Consider the following 20327-nt stretch of genomic DNA (forward strand, 5'->3'; position numbering starts at 1 on the left):
AGTCGATTTTACAACCGCTGGCAGTCAACAAATCCAACCCTATTAAACATGGGTCGCACACCTCCGCCACCCAAACATCTATCTCCCTCCTTACCGACCCTAACTTGAGGGTCACAGAACCACGCCCTATGATCGGGGCCGTTACCCCGTTAGCGAGTTGCAAACTATAATTTTGCAGGCGCTGGATCTTATCCCAGCCACCTGCGCTCGAATCAAGGACCACAGGGCTGATGATCGTGGCGCTAGCTCCTGTGTCCACTACGGCGTCTACCCCCACGCCGGCAATTTTGCATCTGATTGTCAGGCTACCGGTTCCAATCTGGCCACAATAAATGACCTGTCGCGTCAATGAGGGCTCTCCTCCATCCTCTTCTGCCGAACACCGCCCTACGTGCCCGACACCTTCTAGTTTCCCGGGGTCTGGCGGGGGGGTGTCTGGGGTCGGCTAACCCGCTCCCCCCTGGGCGGAGTTGAGGACCTCAACCGCCCGGGATCATCCCGGCGCGTGGCTCGACAGTGCCGCGCCAGGTGACCCAGACGGTTGCAAGTATAGCACCTCACCTGATAAGGTGCTTGTCTCCGGAATTCCAAATTTCCCCCCCTGTAGGTCCGAATTGGATTACCCGCTCGTGGTCCACCGCGGGCCACCTCCGGGGCCGCCTGCCATGGTCCAGGTCCCACCAGGCGCTGGTCCACCAGCCTCCGGACCATGCCCGCCAGGTCAGGACTCACGTCGGGGGCGGGCCCCCTAACGGGTCCGCCCTCCATCGGAGGTCCCACCTGGCGGACCGCCATTGCGTGACGCTCGCTCCCCCGGGCCAGGGGCCTCGCTGCTTCCCAACGGGCCGCAGCGTCAGCCGCCTGGCTCAGAGTCTGCAGACGCCACATGGCAAGCTGTTGCCGGAGCTCAATATCCGGGAGGACCTGGATAAAATGGTCCAGCGCCAGGCTTTCCTGGGAATCCGCTGCCATGCTAGCATGTGCGATCCCCACTGCGCGGCGAATGTCGTGGGCAAGTTCCCCGATGGCTTCCTGGGGCTTGCGTTTTCGCAGCGCGAGCTGAGCTTTAACAAGCTCGCTCTGCTGTTCAATGCCGAATCGATTAATTAGGGCGTCGCGGAGGGCTGGCAGGGTGAGAGCACCCGCTGGTATGCCGTCAGCACCTCCGCCGCCGCGCCGCGCAATGCGGCCACCAGGTGTACTCCACCTTCGTCCTCACCCCAACCGTTGCCCTTACACACACAGTCGAACTGCGCCAGGTACGCGCGTAGATCACTCTTGCCGTCATACGGCGCGAGTGGGACCTTACGGGACCACCTCGTATGCGAGTCGTTGCCCGCCTGCCGGACCCCGTGCGTCGCCCCTTGCGGGGTCAGCGCGGGGCCGAACCGGCCGGGCCCCCACAGTACATTACCCCCAAGGGGCTCTCGTGCCTCCCCGGTCCCTCTAACAACTACCCCTGTTGGTGTCGATGCATGGGTCACACTTCCGCAACCCGCTACCCATTCCATACCACCACAACCTTGCTCACCCACACCTCGCACCTCTCGTTCCATACCCTCCGGACCAGCCATACACCTCACTCTTGGCCTCTCACGAACATCCGGGTCTATCTCGACCCCCAAGCTTATTAAATCACCTGGCGCATCATACGCACGACCATATTGGTCACCACTTACACCGGGTCCTCTTTCTCTTCGCTTCTCCTCCATCACCTGCGAATCCCTCATCCGGTTAATGAGCACATCATCACGATCCGAACACAGACTTTGGACCAATTCTTTTACTTCCTCCTTTATCTCTTTCTTATCCTCTCTCCGTCGCTTCTTAATTTCGCTCACCCCTTCTTCCACTTCTTCTAATTTCTGCTTCACCTCCTTCATCTCCTCGTGCGCCCCTTTAAGTTCTTCCTCTAACTCCACTTAATTTTTTTCTATGTGCTCCCGCACCTCCCGCTCTTTAACCTCCATCACCTCTACCACCTTGTTCATTTTCCTCGTCAGGTCCTCATGTACCGTCTGACACTCTTTTTTAATTACCCCTACGTCCTTTTTCATCTCCTTCTGTGTCGATTTTAAACCCTCTATTACCGCTGTGTTCTTCTTTACCTGGTCCCCCAACTCCTTTTGTCCCACTGTCAGTTGTTCTACTCCCAGCGTCAACTCCTCTATACCACCTTGCAATTTTACAGTCCCCTTTCTCACCTCCTTCTCCATGCGCTCCTTACAGTGCCTCACCTCCTCGCGCACTCCTCCGACCTCCTCACTCACACCTCTTCTGATCTCTTCTCCCATCACTTGCATCTCCTGCCCAGATGCCACCCTCATCTGCTCCATTTCCTCACTGTGAGCATCCAGTTTGGTTTCTACCCCCATTCTGACCCCCTCTATCTGCTGCCCCATTTGTTTAACTTCCCTTTCCGCTTGGTCCCTCATGTCCCTCAATTTGCCTTCCATACTGTTTTCTAACCCCTCTAACCCCTTTTACATCCCTTCCATTTGATTCTCTTGAGCGGCCATTCTGTTTTCTACCCCCATTAAACCCTCCTGTATTTCCCCTAATCTATTGTCTAATCCCTCACCGGTACCCCTCGCTTCGTCCCTCATTACCCCCATTTGGCCCTCCAATCGCTCACCCAATCGCTTACTATCAGCCCTCATTTGCTCACTATTCTGGGCCATAAGGGCCTTCATTTGTATTAAAAAAAGGTTCAAATCTACCAGCGGCGCTACTACGGTCGCGGGCGTGGTCGCCGTGGCCATGAGCAAGGCGCCATTTTGCGCGCCCGTAACCTCGTGCGCGACGACGCTATTTTGCGACCCTGCCACCCTCACTGCTTCGCTCTCCTCATGTCCCTCAATTTGGTCCTGGATCGACCCTGCCTCACTCTCCTCTACCGGAACGCAGCCGTCTTGATCCGCCATAGCGCGACTTTCAAAATTCGGGTTTTTATTTTTGTAAAACACAATCAAATTTCGCCGTTATAATTTCGAGCGCGTGAAACGCGCTCGGGTCCAATCCCACTCCTGACACCAATTGTTACGGACACGACTTAGATGTTGTTTGACCGAGCGGAATGGCCGCCGTGTTCGCACAAGTTACCCGATTACACTCGAACGTTGGCCGAATCGCGCTATGCTAAATCAATGAAGGAAAGGACACAACGGCTGGGTTTAAATGACACGACACCAGGGGTACAGTTCTCAAGACCTCCGGAGGAGGATATAATATGAGTTATGCAGAACGTTTAGATTACACGGCACAGAGGTACAGCACAGAAAGATGGGCACTTATACACGGTCTTATCTTAGCCCTGACAGACCACAGACAAACGGGACAAGACTGACTTACACGGGGATTGATGGCAGGGGAGGGCAGGCAGTCGATGGCTCAAGGTGCACCTTGGCTCAGGGGCAGAATCCACACGGTCCGGTCCAGATATGCGGGGAGGTATTGTCGCGCTCGGAAGGTGGCGTCCGTTTCTCTCCAAGCTGAGGCGCATCTGACGTCACCTCCGTCTTCCTGCGCATGTCCAGCGGGGAGTGACACGCCCTCGGCTCGTTAGCTCCGCCCCAGATGGAATCGGTCCGCCGCTTCTTATTGGGTGCGGGGGGTTACCGGGCTCCGCCCTTGACGAGGAGCTGACAGTCAGCCCCTGCGTGGTAACCCCGTCGGAGCACATGGTCAATGGCGGCTAACCAAGCCGGAGTGAGGACGCGCACTCCCCGCGCCGCTGTTGTTGTTGTTGGTGTTGTTGTTTCATGAGGAAGAGATGCGGGGAGGTACTGGGAGGTCCTAAACTTACTACTTGTGCCATACAATCACATTCTGGTGCAACGAAGAGTCAGAATTAATGGAAACGAGTCCTTAACTGACATAGACTAAGAATAACTAGCAAGATGTCCTATAGTTGTCTACGTGAGATGCGGTGAACCTGGGCACGACATTTAATGGGGGAAAAAGGGGAAGGTCGGGGCTACAGAGTGTTGTTTACAGACAATGGGACTAGGGAATGGGGGATTGGGGATAGTTGGGGAGTATTGGGGAAATAGGGGAATATTTACAAGCGGATATGGATGGAGGCCAAATCCCATATCCGCAACAATATTATAAGTTTACTAAACCATGTGAACTATATGATGTTATAAGTTTACAAAACCATGTGAACTATATGATGTTATAAGTTTACTAAACCATGTGAACTATATGATAGTATAAGTTTACTAAACCACGTGAACTATATGATGTTATAAGTTTACTAAACCATGTGAATGATATGATATTATAAGTTTACTAAACCATGTGAACTATATGATGTTATAAGTTTACTAAACCATGTGAATGATATGATATTATAAGTTCACTAAACCATGTGAACTATATGATATTATAAGTTTACTAAACCATGTGAATGATATGATATTATAAGTTTACTAAACCATGTGAACTATATGATATTATAAGTTTACTAAACCATGTGAACTATATGATATTATAAGTTTACTAAACCATGTGAACTATATGATATTATAAGTTTACTAAACCATGTGAACTATATGATATTATAAGTTTACTAAACCATGTGAACTATATGATATTATAAGTTTACTAAACCATGTGAATGATATGATATTATAAGTTTACTAAACCATGTGAATGATATGATATTATAAGTTTACTAAACCATGTGAACTATATGATATTATAAGTTTACTAAACCATGTTAACTATATAGTGTTATAAGTTTACTAAACCATGTTAACTATATAGTGTTATAAGTTTACTAAACCATGTGAATGATATGATATTATAAGTTTACTAAACCATGTGAACTATATGATATTATAAGTTTACTAAACCATGTTAACTATATAGTGTTATAAGTTTACTAAACCATGTGAATGATATGATATTATAAGTTTACTAAACCATGTGAACTATATGATATTATAAGTTTACTAAACCATGTTAACTATATAGTGTTATAAGTTTACTTTTTTGGTTTGCTATTGGAGAGGGAGATTTTGAATGTTCAGCGATTTATACCCGAAAACAATAATGCTCTATTTACCTTTTTGTAAGGTGAGCTCTCCTCGTGTTATTTATTTGAGTGTGAACATCAGAGAGTGCACACACACATAATTACTTTGAGTGAGGATCACCTAATTTAAACTCACTTAAAAAAATTAAATAAGCATTGTTTATACATCCATTAAAGGTTATTTAACAAATCGTTACAAGTTCAATCAACCAACTCTGTTTCTCACTTTATTTATATTGATCTAAGTCTCATTTGCTGTAAGGATAACCTACCCGAGAGGTATGCATACTCATATAAGACCCGAATCCCCTCCCCCCCCCCCCCCCCCCCCTGCTATAAACTGCCGTCCTGGTGTTAGCAGGCAGAGTGAGATGTCATTGTGTGTGACATCTATCGGATAGGCGATAAGCCAGGTGTCCCGTCGATGAGCACAAGGAAGAATTATTGATTAAATGTAGGTGAAGGCTGCAACATAACAAAATGTGAAAAAAGTAAAGGGGTCTGAATACTTTCTGAATGCACTGTATGTGTGTTCGTTTGTTCGTTTGTATGTATGTTCACTTGTATGTATGCATGTTTGTTTGTATGTTCGTTTGTATGTATGTGTTTGTGTGTGTATGTGTATTTGTGTGTTTATGTGTGTATGTGTGTTTATGTGTGTATGTGTGTTTGTGTGTGTATGTGTGTTTGTGTGTGTATGTGTGTTTGTGTATGTATGTGTTTTTATGTATGTTCGTTTGTTTGTTTGTATGTATGTATGTTTCTTTGTATGTATGCTCATTTGTATGTTCATTTGTATGTATGTATGTTTGTGTGTTTGTTTGTATGTATGTATGTATCTTTCTTTGTATGCATGTATGTATGTTTGTTTGTATGTTTGTATGTATGTTCGTTTGTTTGTTTGTATGTTCATTTGTATGTATGTATGTTTGTTTGTATGTATTTATGCATGTTTCTTTGTATGTATTGTTATGAATTTGGGTAGAGGAATATCTAGAGTCAGATAGATCTGTGTAGGTAGGTATTCGACTGTCGCGATAGGGAATCTACCCTGTAATAAGTTCCATGTGTAGTCCGGTTTGTGGGGATAAGCTGTATTGATGTCCCCGCTACGAGGGAGCAGGGCATGCTAAATAGTCCAGGGATTATGGATAAGATTCCTTTGTTCATTGTCCCCCCTGTCGCCAAACCTTTGTCCTTTATGGCAATGCATACACATATAAACACTTAGATAGGTCCTTAGTGCACACATTAATTAATTCCCCTCCCTTACCACAGCGACTTTGGAAGAAGACAGGCAGGAAGCCAGATCGGGGCACCGCCGGGTGGCTGCCGCCGGCCACACCTCCGGCAGGCCTAGCAACATCGAGTGACACGAGCTATAACCACTCTACAGGGAACATGTGATTTGTTGGCGTGGAAGGCGCGAACCTCCAGCCAATCAGGGCGGGAGGCGCGAAGACGCAACGGAGGAAGGGGTGGTTCATTGGAGAGAAGGCGCTGGAAGGTTCGGTGAACGGCGGGAAGCTACGAGGCGCTGATTGGGTGGCGCACCGAGACCGACGTCATAACCCAGGTTACAAAAGGGAGCGCTGCAAGACATTTTCAGCAGCTCTTAGCTAGCAGCTCTCTTCTGGCTTCCTCGCGCTCGTGGTTTCCTCTTCGCTCTGGGTTTTCATAGCGTGCAGTCGCATTTGCTCTCCTCTTGCTCTCTCTCCCTTTTGGCCCGTTTTTCTTCGCTCTTCGTTCTGAGTTCGTGCTCGTGTTGGAGATCGCGTTCTTCGTGGTGCGTGGAGCGGTGCTGGGCCCTTCGCGGTGCTGTTGCTGCAGGGAGCGAGTGTTGGTACTGAGCGGGCAGGACCTCGTGGTGTGCAGCTGAGCGAGTCGCATCGGGGCCTGGCGGGGCGTGCGAGCGGACGAAGGGTTTCTTCACGCCGGAGCTTGGAGCCGCGTGGGGACAAGACAATGGACAGATAAGACCACACACCACAAACACCAAACATAACGAACGTTTCTTTTCGTAATTCATTCTCTCGTCTCGTATCCGAAATCTGTCGTGTGGGGACATCCCGATTAGGACATTTGTTAGCGGCGCGTGCTTTTCCTGTCCCACCATCCTTGTGAATAAACCCTTGTATTATTTTTCTATATATATATCTGAACGCAGTTTCCGTGTGGTTGATTTAACAGGTAAGACTGCAGGGGTCTCGCGCCGCCCCTCCATCCCGCACAATTAAGTATAGCTTTCTGGCTTTGAGTCCGCCATTGAGTTTTCGCCTCGAGAGCTAAGGCCTTCGCAATCGGCTTCCATGACCATCTGATTTTAATCAAAGGCGGCCACATGACAAATGGTATTCAGGAGTGGGATTTGAACCTGATTACAACTGGTGTCAAGAGTGTGGAGAATTTGGACGCAAAATTTTTTATTCGAGGCGGAGAAATTGGCATTGTCCATTGGGCACACGAAGCGCGATATCGCGTCTTCGGAAAATTTAAGTTTTGTTTTTGGAATTAAAATAAATACGCGCGTGGGAAACGACCTTCCTCAAAGCAGATGTCGGAGGTCGGTGAAATGGAGGTGTGTAGCGAGGCTTCTGTCAGTTTAGGTGGTGAATCGGAAATGGTTGGGGTTGAGCATGGTAGTGGAGCTTCCCCCGCCTCAGAGACGGGTCCTGTAACTCTCCAGACCATAGTAGATTTATTAAATGCTCTGAGGGAGCAGGAGGAGCAAATGATAAACGAAATGAGGAGATTTAATGCCGTTGGGGCCCAGGAGAAGCCAAGGGTGGCAGAAATTCGATCGGAACGGGGAGGAAGCCAAATTGGGAATGGGAGAGAGAGCGGCCCATGCAGATGTGCATGGGACTCAGGAGCCGGGAATGGCAATTAAATTAAATTCAGAAGGAAATGGGGAATGCCTACAGGTAAATGTGGAGTGTCCACAGGTGAACGTGGAGTGTCCACAGGTGAACGTGGAGTGTCCACAGGTGAACGTGGAGTGTCCACAGGTGAACGTGGAGTGTCCACAGGTGAACGTGGAGTGTCCACAGGTGAACGTGGAGTGTCCACAGGTGAACGTGGAGTGTCCACAGGTGAACGTGGAGTGTCCACAGGTGAACGTGGAGTGTCCACAGGTGAACGTGGAGTGTCCACAGGTGAACGTGGAGTGTCCACAGGTGAATGTGGAGTGTCCACAGGTGAACGTGGAGTGTCCACACTCCACAGGTGAACGTGGAGTGTCCACACTTCACAGGTGAACGTGGAGTGTCCACAGGTGAACATGGAGTGTCCACAGGTGAACATGGAGTGCCCACAGGTGAATGTGGAGTGCCCACAGGTAGATGGGGAGACTGAATGTGAAAATTGTAATAGGGAATGTTTCCCACCTGCTGGCCTGGAGGTGCATTGGGGCCGGGTGGATGCCACAACACCTCAACAGGGGGATGAATTTGGAGTGGTGCAGCACGAGGGCGGTTGTGCAGTGCAACAGGGGGTAGAGTTATTGGGGGTCCGTGTGATGGAGCCGGACCATGTATTTATTGATCAAGGCCTGTGAGGGCCAGAACTGATTGGGAATGTGAATGATGAGAATGATGTGACACAGCGGCTGGGGACCTGGGACAGTCCCATGGAGGTAGAGTTTGTTCAGGCCCAAAGGAGTCTGGGTGATGAACTGAGCCGGTCAGAGGAGGTGGTTGAAGTGACCGAAGGGACCCTCACCATACACTGCAATTTGGCAACGGAGGCTCCAAAATTGAATAACCAGTTGGGGGAGTGTGTTGGCTCCGTGCTGGATTTGGACGTTGGAGGATCGGGAGATCGAGCCTCAGATGATTTGGTCCTTGTAGGGAATTTGGACCAGCTGCCGGGAGGGGCAGAATAACCTGTGGTAGGGGTTGTTACCTGTAGCTGTGGTTATTGGACACCTGGGGCCAAAATTTTTAAAAGGAAATCGAAAATAAAATTAAAATGGGAATTTTATGTGGAGCTGCTTTAGTTGGAGTTGGTCCCCAGGCTGTGGAATTTGGGCCAGGAGAGGTCATTGGCGATGGCATCGGGCAAAAGTTGCCCCTTTGGAAATTTTGGTATGCCAGCCAGCTGGGGGACTGTGCTGGCGAGATTTGGACGTGGGGTCCAGCCATGGGTGGCATGGTACGACCTGGGCCCCACGGGGGGTCTGGTGGAGTGTGGCGTCCCTTGTCCGTCGGGGCGCCGCCCGAGCGTATAGCTCGGGCCGACAGGGTCACTGGCCCCTGGTGGGGGTTAAGACCTCTAGGGGGTCCGAGGTGGTTTCTCAAGCCTGGGATGACATTTAATGAGGACCACTAGGGGGAGGTGTTGTAGGTCACGCTTTGGTGGTGGCATCACGGACGGCCAACTTGGGCCTGATGTCGTGACCACCCGGGCATGCGGCATGACACCCTCTCCCTGAGACTCTGGGACAGCCAGCATGTGGTGACCTGCCATGCTGTGCTGGGCTATGGACGTGGGTCGAACCGCATGGACAGGAATGAGATAGCCCACCGGACAACCACTGGGGCATCTGTGGAACATGATGGTGAGAATGATCTTCCACAGATGTCTCGTTATGATTTGTGGACTCTTGGTTTGGAAAGAGAGAAATGGGATTGTCGAATCGGGAATGTGTAAAGTGCCGAGCATATGGGCCATGCTCGGCTGGCATGTGTATGGCAAAGCATCTTTCTTTGGTGAGGTTAGTAAAATGTGAAAAATGTTTGGCATGGGTAATCTGAGTGGCAGATGCAAATTTAAGGGTGAATTTTGTGAAGAGAAATGGTGGTCACTGCACAGTGACACCATTATTGATCCAGGTGTGCTAGACCAGAGTGTTGGAGGCTATGACAAAATTGATAGGTTAGCAGGACACAGCCTTCAACTGGTTGCGGGGTCGATTGCACCAATATTTGGGACGCGGGGTTTTGGGGATGAAGTTGTGTAGTTGCGGGTCAACGTGGTGCTATGGGTGTCCGAGGTGTGTGGACCATGTCTTCTGGGTGGGTCTCCTGGTGGAGCATGGTTGTCGACTGGACCTTGGTGTGGTCAAGTGTGGGTGGGCACTGGGGGGCTGCGGTTCTGTGGACTGGGGGACGAGGGCGGCATAGGTGACGTTCGGGGAAAGCCACACACTGCGACCGTCTCCCCCAGGGCCGTGGTTGTGCGTGCGGTAGTGTTGTTGGCAGCAGGTGCTCACCACATTGGCCAGCTGGGGCTGGTGCAGCTGTGTTCCTCGCAGGGGGGCCGAAGTATGGATGGTGGGTCGCACCCTTATGGACACTCATGGGCCATGTTGACGTTTTGACTGCTCACCTTGTCCCGATGACCCTTGCACGGTAGAGGTGCGGAGCTGTCGTGGCCACAGGTAGTTGTGTAGTGATAATCATCGTTGGATGCGGACCCACATACCTGCCAGTATAGTGGGGAGAAAAGTGAAATTTGGAAGAATTTGGTAGGTCCAATGAGAAATTTTGGGATTTTGTGGGTGGATGGCACTTTGGACCTGACCAGCCGTAGTTACCTGTACATCAAGGTAGAGGTAAGGCCTGGATGCATACTGTCCCAGGCTTCAGGACTTGCTATAGAATATGGGACATGTAATTTGGAGTTGGGAGGTGGGTGAGAGTGATGACATGGTCAGTGAGGGGGATGAAATGTGTGCCACACAGTGTCTTGTGGGTGGCGTTTGTTTATGTGTAGATGTGATGTGTTTCTATGTGGTCGTGAGGTAGGAGATAATGGATGAGTGATGATTAATGAGTGATTATTGTGTTTTGAAAATGTGGAATGGTTAACTGTGAATGGGATTTCACGTGGGCAGGCCATGGCAACTCTTTTGTACCATCTCTGAAATGTGTGAGAATTGAATGGCAGCGGGGGAGGAAATGTGTTTTGGGATCTTCTGGGTGGGGAAGGTGTCTGTGCCTGCAGGTACAGATCAAGCTCGGAGGAGCGATGCCTGCGGCCCCCTCTGCGGCAATCACCCCTGGCAGCCAGTGGTATCTGGAAATTGGAGCTCGTCGGTGGAGGGTCTGGTTGGGCGCCATGGGGTAAAGAAGACCCCCGGCGACCCGTGGAGCTGCGCGGAAGCAGGAGGCCACGGAGGAGCCTGGGGTTTGGAGACCCTCACCGGCGGGGTAATGGTGGAAGGGGCTGTTGGGCTGTCATGGGGCCAAGAGGTAAAGGAGGGGTGGGGGGTGGGCAATGAACTTGTCGGTTGACTTGTGTTTGGGACTGCGGGCACCACAGCCTGGAGCACTCCCACCATCTTACTTGTGCGGTACCTCCCCGCTGCCTCGTAGAAAGTGAACGCACACACGAATGACATCTATGCCATGGTCCTGCAGGGGGTGTATGAAAGAAGCGCTTTGTAATGATTTTGTATGTGATGACTTATGGAATGTGTATGAGTGGTTAAGGGGTTGTGTTATGAAGGTGGGCGAAATCCACCGAGCCATGTCACTTACCTGTAACACCTGGACAGGGCCCGTGGAAATTTAGGGGTGCATTGGGATGGCCCCGCAGGTAAGGTTGTGTCTTGTGGCATCCACCGGGGGATGCGGTCTGTAGACTGGGGTATGTACAAATGTTTAATAGAGGTTTTGGAATTTTTGAATAAGGTTAAGTTTTGTGGTTAAGTAGATTTTGAGTGTTGTTTTTTTCCTCCCTCCGCAGGAGAAACGAATGAGATCATTGTACATATCAGTGAACCTAGCAGGAGCTACGGTTCCGGGGGGGTTGGGGGGGGGGGTGGTGGGGCTGTGTTATGAATTTGGGTAGTGGGATATCTAGAGTCAGATAGATCTGTATAGGTAGGTATTTGACTGTCGCGATAGGGAATCTACCCTGTAATAAGTTCCATGTGTAGTCCGGTTTGTCGGGTTAAGCTGTATTGATGTGCCCGCTTCAAGGGAGGAGGGCGTGCTAAATAGTCCAGGGATTATGGATAAGATTCCTTTGTCCGTCGTCGTCCCTGTCGCCAAACATTTGTCCCTTATGGCAATGCATACCCATATAAACACTTAGTTAGGTCCTTAGTGCACACATTAATTAATTCCCCTCCCTTACCACAACGACTTTGGAACAAGACAGGCAGGAAGCCAGATCGTGGCACCGCCGGGTGGCTGCCGCCGGCCACACCTACGGCAGGCCTAGCAACATCGAGTGACACGAGCTATAATCACGCTACAGGGAACGTGTGATTGGTTGGCGCGGAAGGCGCGAACCTCCAGCCAATCAGGTCAGGAGGCGCGAAGACGCAACGGAGGAAGAGGTGGTTCATTGGAGGGAAGGCGCTGGAAGGTTCGATGAATGGCGGGAAGCTAGGAGGCGCTGAATGGGTGGCGCGCCGAGACCGATGTCATAACCCAGGTTACAAAAGGGGGCACTGCACCACATTTTCAGCAGTTCTTAGCTAGCAGCTCTCTCCTGGCTTCCTCGCGCTCGTGGTTTCCTCTTCACTCTGGGTTTTCATAGCGTGCAGTCGCATTTGCTCTCCTCTTGCTCTCTCTCCCTTTTGGCCCGTTATTCTTCGCTCTTCGTTCTGAGTTCGTGCTCGTGTTGGAGATCGCGTTCTTCGTGGTGTGTGGAGCGGTACTCGACCCTTTGCGGTGCTGTTGGTGCAAGGAGCGAGTGTTGGTGCTGAGCGGGCGGGACCTTTTGGTGTGCAGCGGAGCAAGTCGCATCGGGGCCTGGCGGAGCATGCGGGCGGACGAAGGGTTTCTTCATGCCGGAGCTTGGAGCCACGTTGGGACAAGATGATGGACAGATAAGACCACACACCACATACACCAAACATAACGAACGTTTCTTTTCGTATTTCATTCCCTCGTCTCGTATCCTAAATCTGTCGTGTGGGGACGTCCCGATTAGGACATTTGTTACCGACCCGTGCTTTTCCTATCCCACCATCCTTGTGCATAAACCCTTGTATTATTTTTCGATATATATATATAATTATATATATATATATATATATATATATATATCTGAACGCAGTTTCCATGTGGTTGATTTAACAGGTAAGACTGCAGGGGTCTCGTGCCGCCATTCCATCCCACGCAATTTAGTATAGCTTTCTGGATTTGAGTCCGCCATTGAGTTTTCGCATCGAGAGCTAAGGCCTTCGCAATCAGCTTCCTTGAACCTCTGATTTTAATCAAAGGCGGCCACACGACAGTATGTTGGTTTTTTTTTTTTTTTTTTTTTTAATTCAGGATCGAGGCTAACATTTATCACACAAAAAAAATCAAACAGACACACAAAGCATATAATAAGGGGAGCGGTAGACAAGATGGGGAGAGAAGGGGAAGCACACAAACACAACCTTTGAGAGCATGGACATCGGGAGATCTGTGGGAGGGAGAGGGCTTAGGGGGAGGAGGCGTGGGAAGGGGTGGGGGGGGGGGGGTGGGGGGAGAAGTATAAAACACAAGCACACTGCAAGGACTTCCAGGAAAGAAGTTGGTATTTCAAAAAAGTGGATCCTGGGTGAAATTAGCGAGGGTAGAAAAGATCAAGGTTTTGGATGGGGGAAGATAAGAATGGTGATGAACTGCTCTTTTAAAGACCTGGAGGGAGGAGTGGGATTGAAGCGAGTGAGGGAGTTTGTTCCAGAGGCGGGAGAAAAGAGGAATGAAGGAGTGAAGGTGAGCAGAGAGTCTTGATTTTGGCAGTTTAACCATAAGAGGGTTGCAGGCAGATCTTGTGCGACCTGTAGGAATATTTGGAGGACACAGCCCAGAGAGAGCTTGGGGAGCAAGGCCGGAGAGGAGTCGGTAGAAGACGGAAAGACCACCAACCTGCCTGCGGTGAGTAAGTGAAAGGCCCTCGGAGATAGCGTCATCGTGGGAGATTCCAATGATTCTGAACGCTTTGGTTTCAACAGCGTGAAGACGAGCTAGGTGTGAGGCAGGAGCACCAGCCCAGAGGGGAGAGCAGTACTCCATTGAGCTGCGGATGAAAGCCTTGTATGTGGTGAGGAGCTCAGGTGTGCCAAGGAAGGACTTCGCACGACGGAGGATGCCCAGTCAGCGACTGGCTTTGGAGGCCAGCTTGGAAATGTGGTTTTCCCAGGAAAGATCATGGCAGAAAGTGAGACCCAAAAGCTTGAGTGACAGAACTTCTTGGAGAGGATTATTCAGAAAGTAGATGGGAGGGTTGTCCAGTCGGTCTTTTCGGAGAGACATCGTAAGAGTGTGAGATTTGTCAGGATTGAAAGACATGTTCCACTTGTTTGCCCAGTCTGTGATTTTGTCCAGGTCTGCAGAGAGTGAGGAGGCTGCAGACTGCCGATCTGTGGGATGCGGAATGGAGCAGAAGAGAGTGGAGTCATCAGCAAAGAGATTTCATGACGGTCAGAGAGATCATTGATGAAGACCAGAAAAAGCACAGGGCCCAGAACACTGCCTTGGGGAACTCCAGCCTGAACAGGAAGGGGAGATGAGAGAAACCCATTCAGGGCCACACATTGACTACGACTATAGAGGAAGTCCGCCAGCCATGCGTGGAGATTTCCATGGATACCATAGGAGGAGAGTTTGGTGAGCAAAGCAGGGTGTCAGACCGTATCGAAGGCAAAATTTGTTTGTTTCTATGTATTTATGTTCATTTATTTGTATGTATTTTTGTTTGTATGTATTGTTATGGCCTGGGGTTCGGGTCTACTATGAGGGGGTTAGCCTCCATTCCCTCCCGAACTTACCAGACCTGCATGTGCCACCCATGAATAACTTCGTACTTTGGCAGGTTGCGAACCAGCAACTACGAACGCCAATTGGTCTGTCGCGCAATAACAGGGTCCATCATCTATCTCCGCTTACCTGTACCACTTGACGGTTTCAATCGGGCAATGTGCCTTCCCTCCGTCAGTGTACCACTTTCTTTTGCTCCTGGATGGAAATTTAGACGGCCGAGCAACCGTCGGTACCGGCGGGGCTAATGCTAATTTTGTTACGGCCGATTATGTATGTGTTTGTTTGTTTGTTTGTATGTATTTATATTTATTTGTATGTATGTTCATTTGTACGTTCATTTGTATGTATGTATGTATGTATGTTTGTATGTTTGTTTGTATGTATGTATGTATTTGTATGTACGATCACTACTCTGGATGTGAGCAATGATGGTCCAATGGAATAAGACATTCACGGACAGAGGGAAAGGAAACGTTTGACGATTTGATTTATTTACAAATATTTACAGTGAAACTCATCGATAGGAAAGAAAAAGGGACAAGAGGCAGAAACTTAGCTTAATTTACGCCTTATTACGATTACTATGAATAAACACAACAAGGGCGTTCAGCACACATTCATGGGGGCGAGGAGAGGGAACGAACGTTGGGATCCTGTTAGCGAAGTTGTCACAATCTTACCAGATGCTTCTCCTTGTGACGCCTTTTGTGTCGACCTTGACAACAAGCACCTGTCTCGCAAATGGCAGTCCCGAACACGAGCAGGTAAAGGCGATTCCCAGCATGAACACGAGCAAGCAAAGGTGACCATCAGCACAAACTTGGGCAGGGAGTCTCAGCACGAACATGAGCAGGCAAAGGCGATCATCAGCACAAACTTTGGCAAGGTGTCCCAGCATGAACACGAAACACGCAGGTAAACAGGCATGGGCAGAAAGAGTCCAAGTCATGCACTTCTGCACCGAGAGGGAGTCCGGCAGCCAACAGAGAGCAGGGAGAGACCGTCCAAGAGACTGAATCACGTGCAGTGGCCTGTGAGAGCGTCCGGCCTAGAGCCCATGTGCACAGCCAACAAAGTCCAAAGCCAATAGAGTGAATCACGTGCAGAGGCCTGTGAGAGGGTCCGGTCAAGAGCGAATGCGCACACACACACACACAGAGAGAGAGAGAGAGAGAGAGAGAGAGAGAGAGAGAGAGAGAGAGAGAGAAAGAGAAAGAGAAAGAGAAAGAGAGAGAGAGAGAAAGAAAGAGAGAGAGAGAGAGAAAGAAAAGAGAAAGAAAAGAGAAAGAACAAACAAAACGTATGCAAGGTTTTTTTGTCCAGCCCTCGCCAAGGGTGGGGTCTTTTCCTGGCTCCTAATTGGTCGAGTTTGTCACCCCACCCTCACCAAACTCCCCCGAAGTTCCTCAGGCCATGGATGGTGCCTCGGGCCATGAACATGTGTTAAGATAGGAGTGATTACTTGCCCTGAGATCTTGCACCCCACAAACTCTATCTCTGGAACCCGAGGAGGCATTTCTCAGCATTGAGTGTGATGTAATGGGCAGAGAGCTGACGAAGTTCTTTACAATGAGCCGTCTCAATTTTTTATATTCAGCACTTTCGGAGATATAGAGGTGCAAAGTTTTTCGGTTTTTCCAAGATGGTGGCCGAACCACGTGACGTTAACGTCATCATTTTTTTTTCTCCACCAGTTTATGCCGACATGGCGCTCAAGAAATTTCATCTTGATTGGATGAAGTTTTGTACTTGTCGAATTATGGAATTACGATGTCATAATGGAGGCCTTGGGCCTAGAGAGTTAAAAATTGGGCACAGTCTATTCCAGGGCAAGACAAATATGCATGTAAAGTATGGCGATGCTATGTGCAACGATGTCGACGTAGTACTGCGCACAAACGGACAGACAGACAGACGGACAGACAAACCAACCAACCAACATACTTGCCGGAATCTTTGCCGGCAAGTAACAAACAAACAGACAGACAGACAGAGGTGAAAACATAACCTCCATCCACCTTTGGGGGCCGAGGTAACAAGGCAAATAAGGCCTCCACTATAAAATATATAAATAAGGCAGGTATGCCACCTGTGAGAGATCCAAGGTCATTTGAGGGCACCTCGGTTATTTAACCATCTTGTTTATATTGGTGTTCATGGAATAAACGTGTTCTATTCATGAACATGAGTTTGAAATAACAATCACTGGTAACCCATTTTGTCTCAAATTCACAAAACAGTAACTTTCCACATCAATGATCGGAGAAGGTTAGCATTCCATGACGTCATGAATAATAATGTATACAATAAGAGTGATTCAGTTGTGACGTTCATTAAACAATTGTGTGATCTTCATGAACTTGAGCTGAATTTTATTTCTGTCACTAAATGATGGTTGTACACGCAGGGCTGATCCGATCCACCCAAAAGGTAATTTGACCCAAACCTGATAATACCAAAACTCTGTGCAAGCCACGACCGATGCTCCCCCTGAAGCTATTTTACCTGCTCAACACACAGGTAATGCAACAATGAGAGAATTTACATCTGAATTCGTGTTGAGGTATGCAGAATGTGCCCATCATGGATTTTTGGTTTATTCTGTGAAACTATTTTTCATTTTATCCCTTTAACATATCAACAAAATTTAACCCCAAAGGGCAAAACCAATCACATAAAATATGTAAATATATGAAATGTCTTCTATTTTAGTGGAAATGACAAACAAAACTTTAGATGTAAATAATTATTTCTAATATTTATCTTCTCTTGGGTCATTTATATCAGGAATTTTATCAAATTATCATCATCTGTTAATAACGATAAGTTAATGTGAAGATGTCATGGTAAAAGGGGCTAATCCTGATATTATCATCTGTTAATAACGATGAGTTAATGTGAAGATGTCATGGTAAAATAGGCTAATCCTGATATTATCATCTGTTAATAACGATGAGTTAATGTGAAGATGTCATGGTAAAAGGGGCTAATCCTGATATTATCATCTGTTAATAACAATGAGTTAATGTGAAGATGTCATGGTAAAATGGGCTAATCCTGATATTATCATCTGTTAATAACGATGAGTTTATGTGAAGATGTCATGGTAAAAGAGGCTAATCCTGATATTATCATCTGTTAATAACGATGTGTTAATGTGAAGATGTCATGGTAAAAGGGGCTAATCTTGATATTATCATCTGTTAATAACGATGAGTTAATGTGAAGATGTCATGGTAAAAGGGGCTAATCCTGATATTATCATCTGTTAATAACGATGAGTTAATGTGAAGATGTCATGGTAAAAGGGGCTAATCCTGATATTATCATCTGTTAATAACGATGAGTTAATGTGAAGATGTCATGGTAAAAGGGGCTAATCCTGATATTATCATCTGTTAATAACGATGAGTTAATGTGAAGATGTCATGGTAAAATAGGCTAATCCTGATATTATCATCTGTTAATAACGATGAGTTAATGTGAAGATGTCATGGTAAAAGGGGCTAATCCTGATATTATCATCTGTTAATAACGATGAGTTTATGTGAAGATGTCATGGTAAAAGAGGCTAATCCTGATATTATCATCTGTTAATAACGATAAGTTAATGTGAAGATGTCATGGTAAAAGGGGCTAATCCTGATATTATCATCTGTTAATAACAATGAGTTAATGTGAAGATGTCATGGTAAAAGGGGCTAATCCTGATATTATCATCTGTTAATAACGATGAGTTAATGTGAAGATGTCATGGTAAAAGGGGCTAATCCTGATATTATCATCTGTTAATAACGATGAGTTAATGTGAAGATGTCATGGTAAAATAGGCTAATCCTGATATTATCATCTGTTAATAACGATGAGTTAATGTGAAGATGTCATGGTAAAAGGGGCTAATCCTGATATTATCATCTGTTAATAACAATGAGTTAATGTGAAGATGTCATGGTAAAAGGGGCTAATCCTGATATTATCATCTGTTAATAACAATGAGTTAATGTGAAGATGTCATGGTAAAAGGGGCTAATCCTGATATTATCATCTGTTAATAACGATGAGTTAATGTGAAGATGTCATGGTAAAATAGGCTAATCCTGATATTATCATCTGTTAATAACGATGAGTTAATGTGAAGATGTCATGGTAAAAGGGGCTAATCCTGATATTATCATCTGTTAATAACGATGAGTTAATGTGAAGATGTCATGGTAAAAGGGGCTAATCCTGATATTATCATCTGTTAATAACGATGAGTTAATGTGAAGATGTCATGGTAAAAGGGGCTAATCCTGATATTATCATCTGTTAATAACGATGAGTTAATGTGAAGATGTCATGGTAAAATAGGCTAATCCTGATATTATCATCTGTTAATAACGATAAGTTAATGTGAAGATGTCATGGTAAAAGGGGCTAATCCTGATATTATCATCTGTTAATAACAATGAGTTAATGTGAAGATGTCATGGTAAAAGGGGCTAATCCTGATATTATCATCTGTTAATAACGATGAGTTAATGTGAAGATGTCATGGTAAAATAGGCTAATCCTGATATTATCATCTGTTAATAACGATAAGTTAATGTGAAGATGTCATGGTAAAAGGGGCTAATCCTGATATTATCATCTGTTAATAACAATGAGTTAATGTGAAGATGTCATGGTAAAAGGGGCTAATCCTGATATTATCATCTGTTAATAACGATGAGTTAATGTGAAGATGTCATGGTAAAATAGGCTAATCCTGATATTATCATCTGTTAATAACGATGAGTTAATGTGAAGATGTCATGGTAAAAGGGGCTAATCCTGATATTATCATCTGTTAATAACGATAAGTTAATGTGAAGATGTCATGGTAAAAGGGGCTAATCCTGATATTATCATCTGTTAATAACGATGAGTTTATGTGAAGATGTCATGGTAAAAGGGGCTAATCCTGATATTATCATCTGTTAATAACGATGAGTTAATGTGAAGATGTCATGGTAAAAGGGGCTAATCCTGATATTATCATCTGTTAATAACAATGAGTTAATGTGATGATGTCATGGTAAAAGGGGCTAATCCTGATATTATCATCTGTTAATAACGATGAGTTAATGTGAAGATGTCATGGTAAAAGGGGCTAATCCTGATATTATCATCTGTTAATAACAATGAGTTAATGTGAAGATGTCATGGTAAAAGGGGCTAATCCTGATATTATCATCTGTTAATAACGATGTGTTAATGTGAAGATGTCATGGTAAAAGAGGCTAATCCTGATATTATCATCTGTTAATAACGATGAGTTTATGTGAAGATGTCATGGTAAAAGAGGCTAATCCTGATATTATCATCTGTTAATAACGATGAGTTAATGTGAAGATGTCATGGTAAAAGAGGCTAATCCTGATATTATCATCTGTTAATAACGATGAGTTTATGTGAAGATGTCATGGTAAAAGGGGCTAATCCTGATATTATCATCTGTTAATAACGATGAGTTAATGTGAAGATGTCATGGTAAAAGAGGCTAATCCTGATATTATCATCTGTGAATAACAATGAGTTAATGTGAAGATGTCATG

General features: G+C 46.8%; 2 protein-coding genes across 2 annotated transcripts in view; both read left to right on the plus strand.

Moving 5' to 3' along the window:
* LOC144890718 (uncharacterized) overlaps positions 1-7159 on the plus strand; it is a 34086-nt gene extending 26927 nt beyond the window's left edge. Inside the window, exons 2-3 of the mRNA XM_078772344.1 lie at positions 6465-6617; positions 6795-7159. Coding sequence (XP_078628470.1) covers positions 6465-6617; positions 6795-7018 — 377 coding nt within the window. The 3' untranslated portion in view covers positions 7019-7159. The remainder of the gene's footprint in view (positions 1-6464; positions 6618-6794) is intronic.
* The window catches only part of LOC137422423 (phospholipid-transporting ATPase IC), a 283539-nt gene that overhangs the window by 13098 nt on the left and 250114 nt on the right, over positions 1-20327 (plus strand).

This window comes from Myxine glutinosa, chromosome 2, assembly GCF_964187855.1.
Source record: "Myxine glutinosa chromosome 2, kmMyxGlut1.1, whole genome shotgun sequence".
Taxonomy (NCBI): domain Eukaryota; kingdom Metazoa; phylum Chordata; class Myxini; order Myxiniformes; family Myxinidae; genus Myxine; species Myxine glutinosa.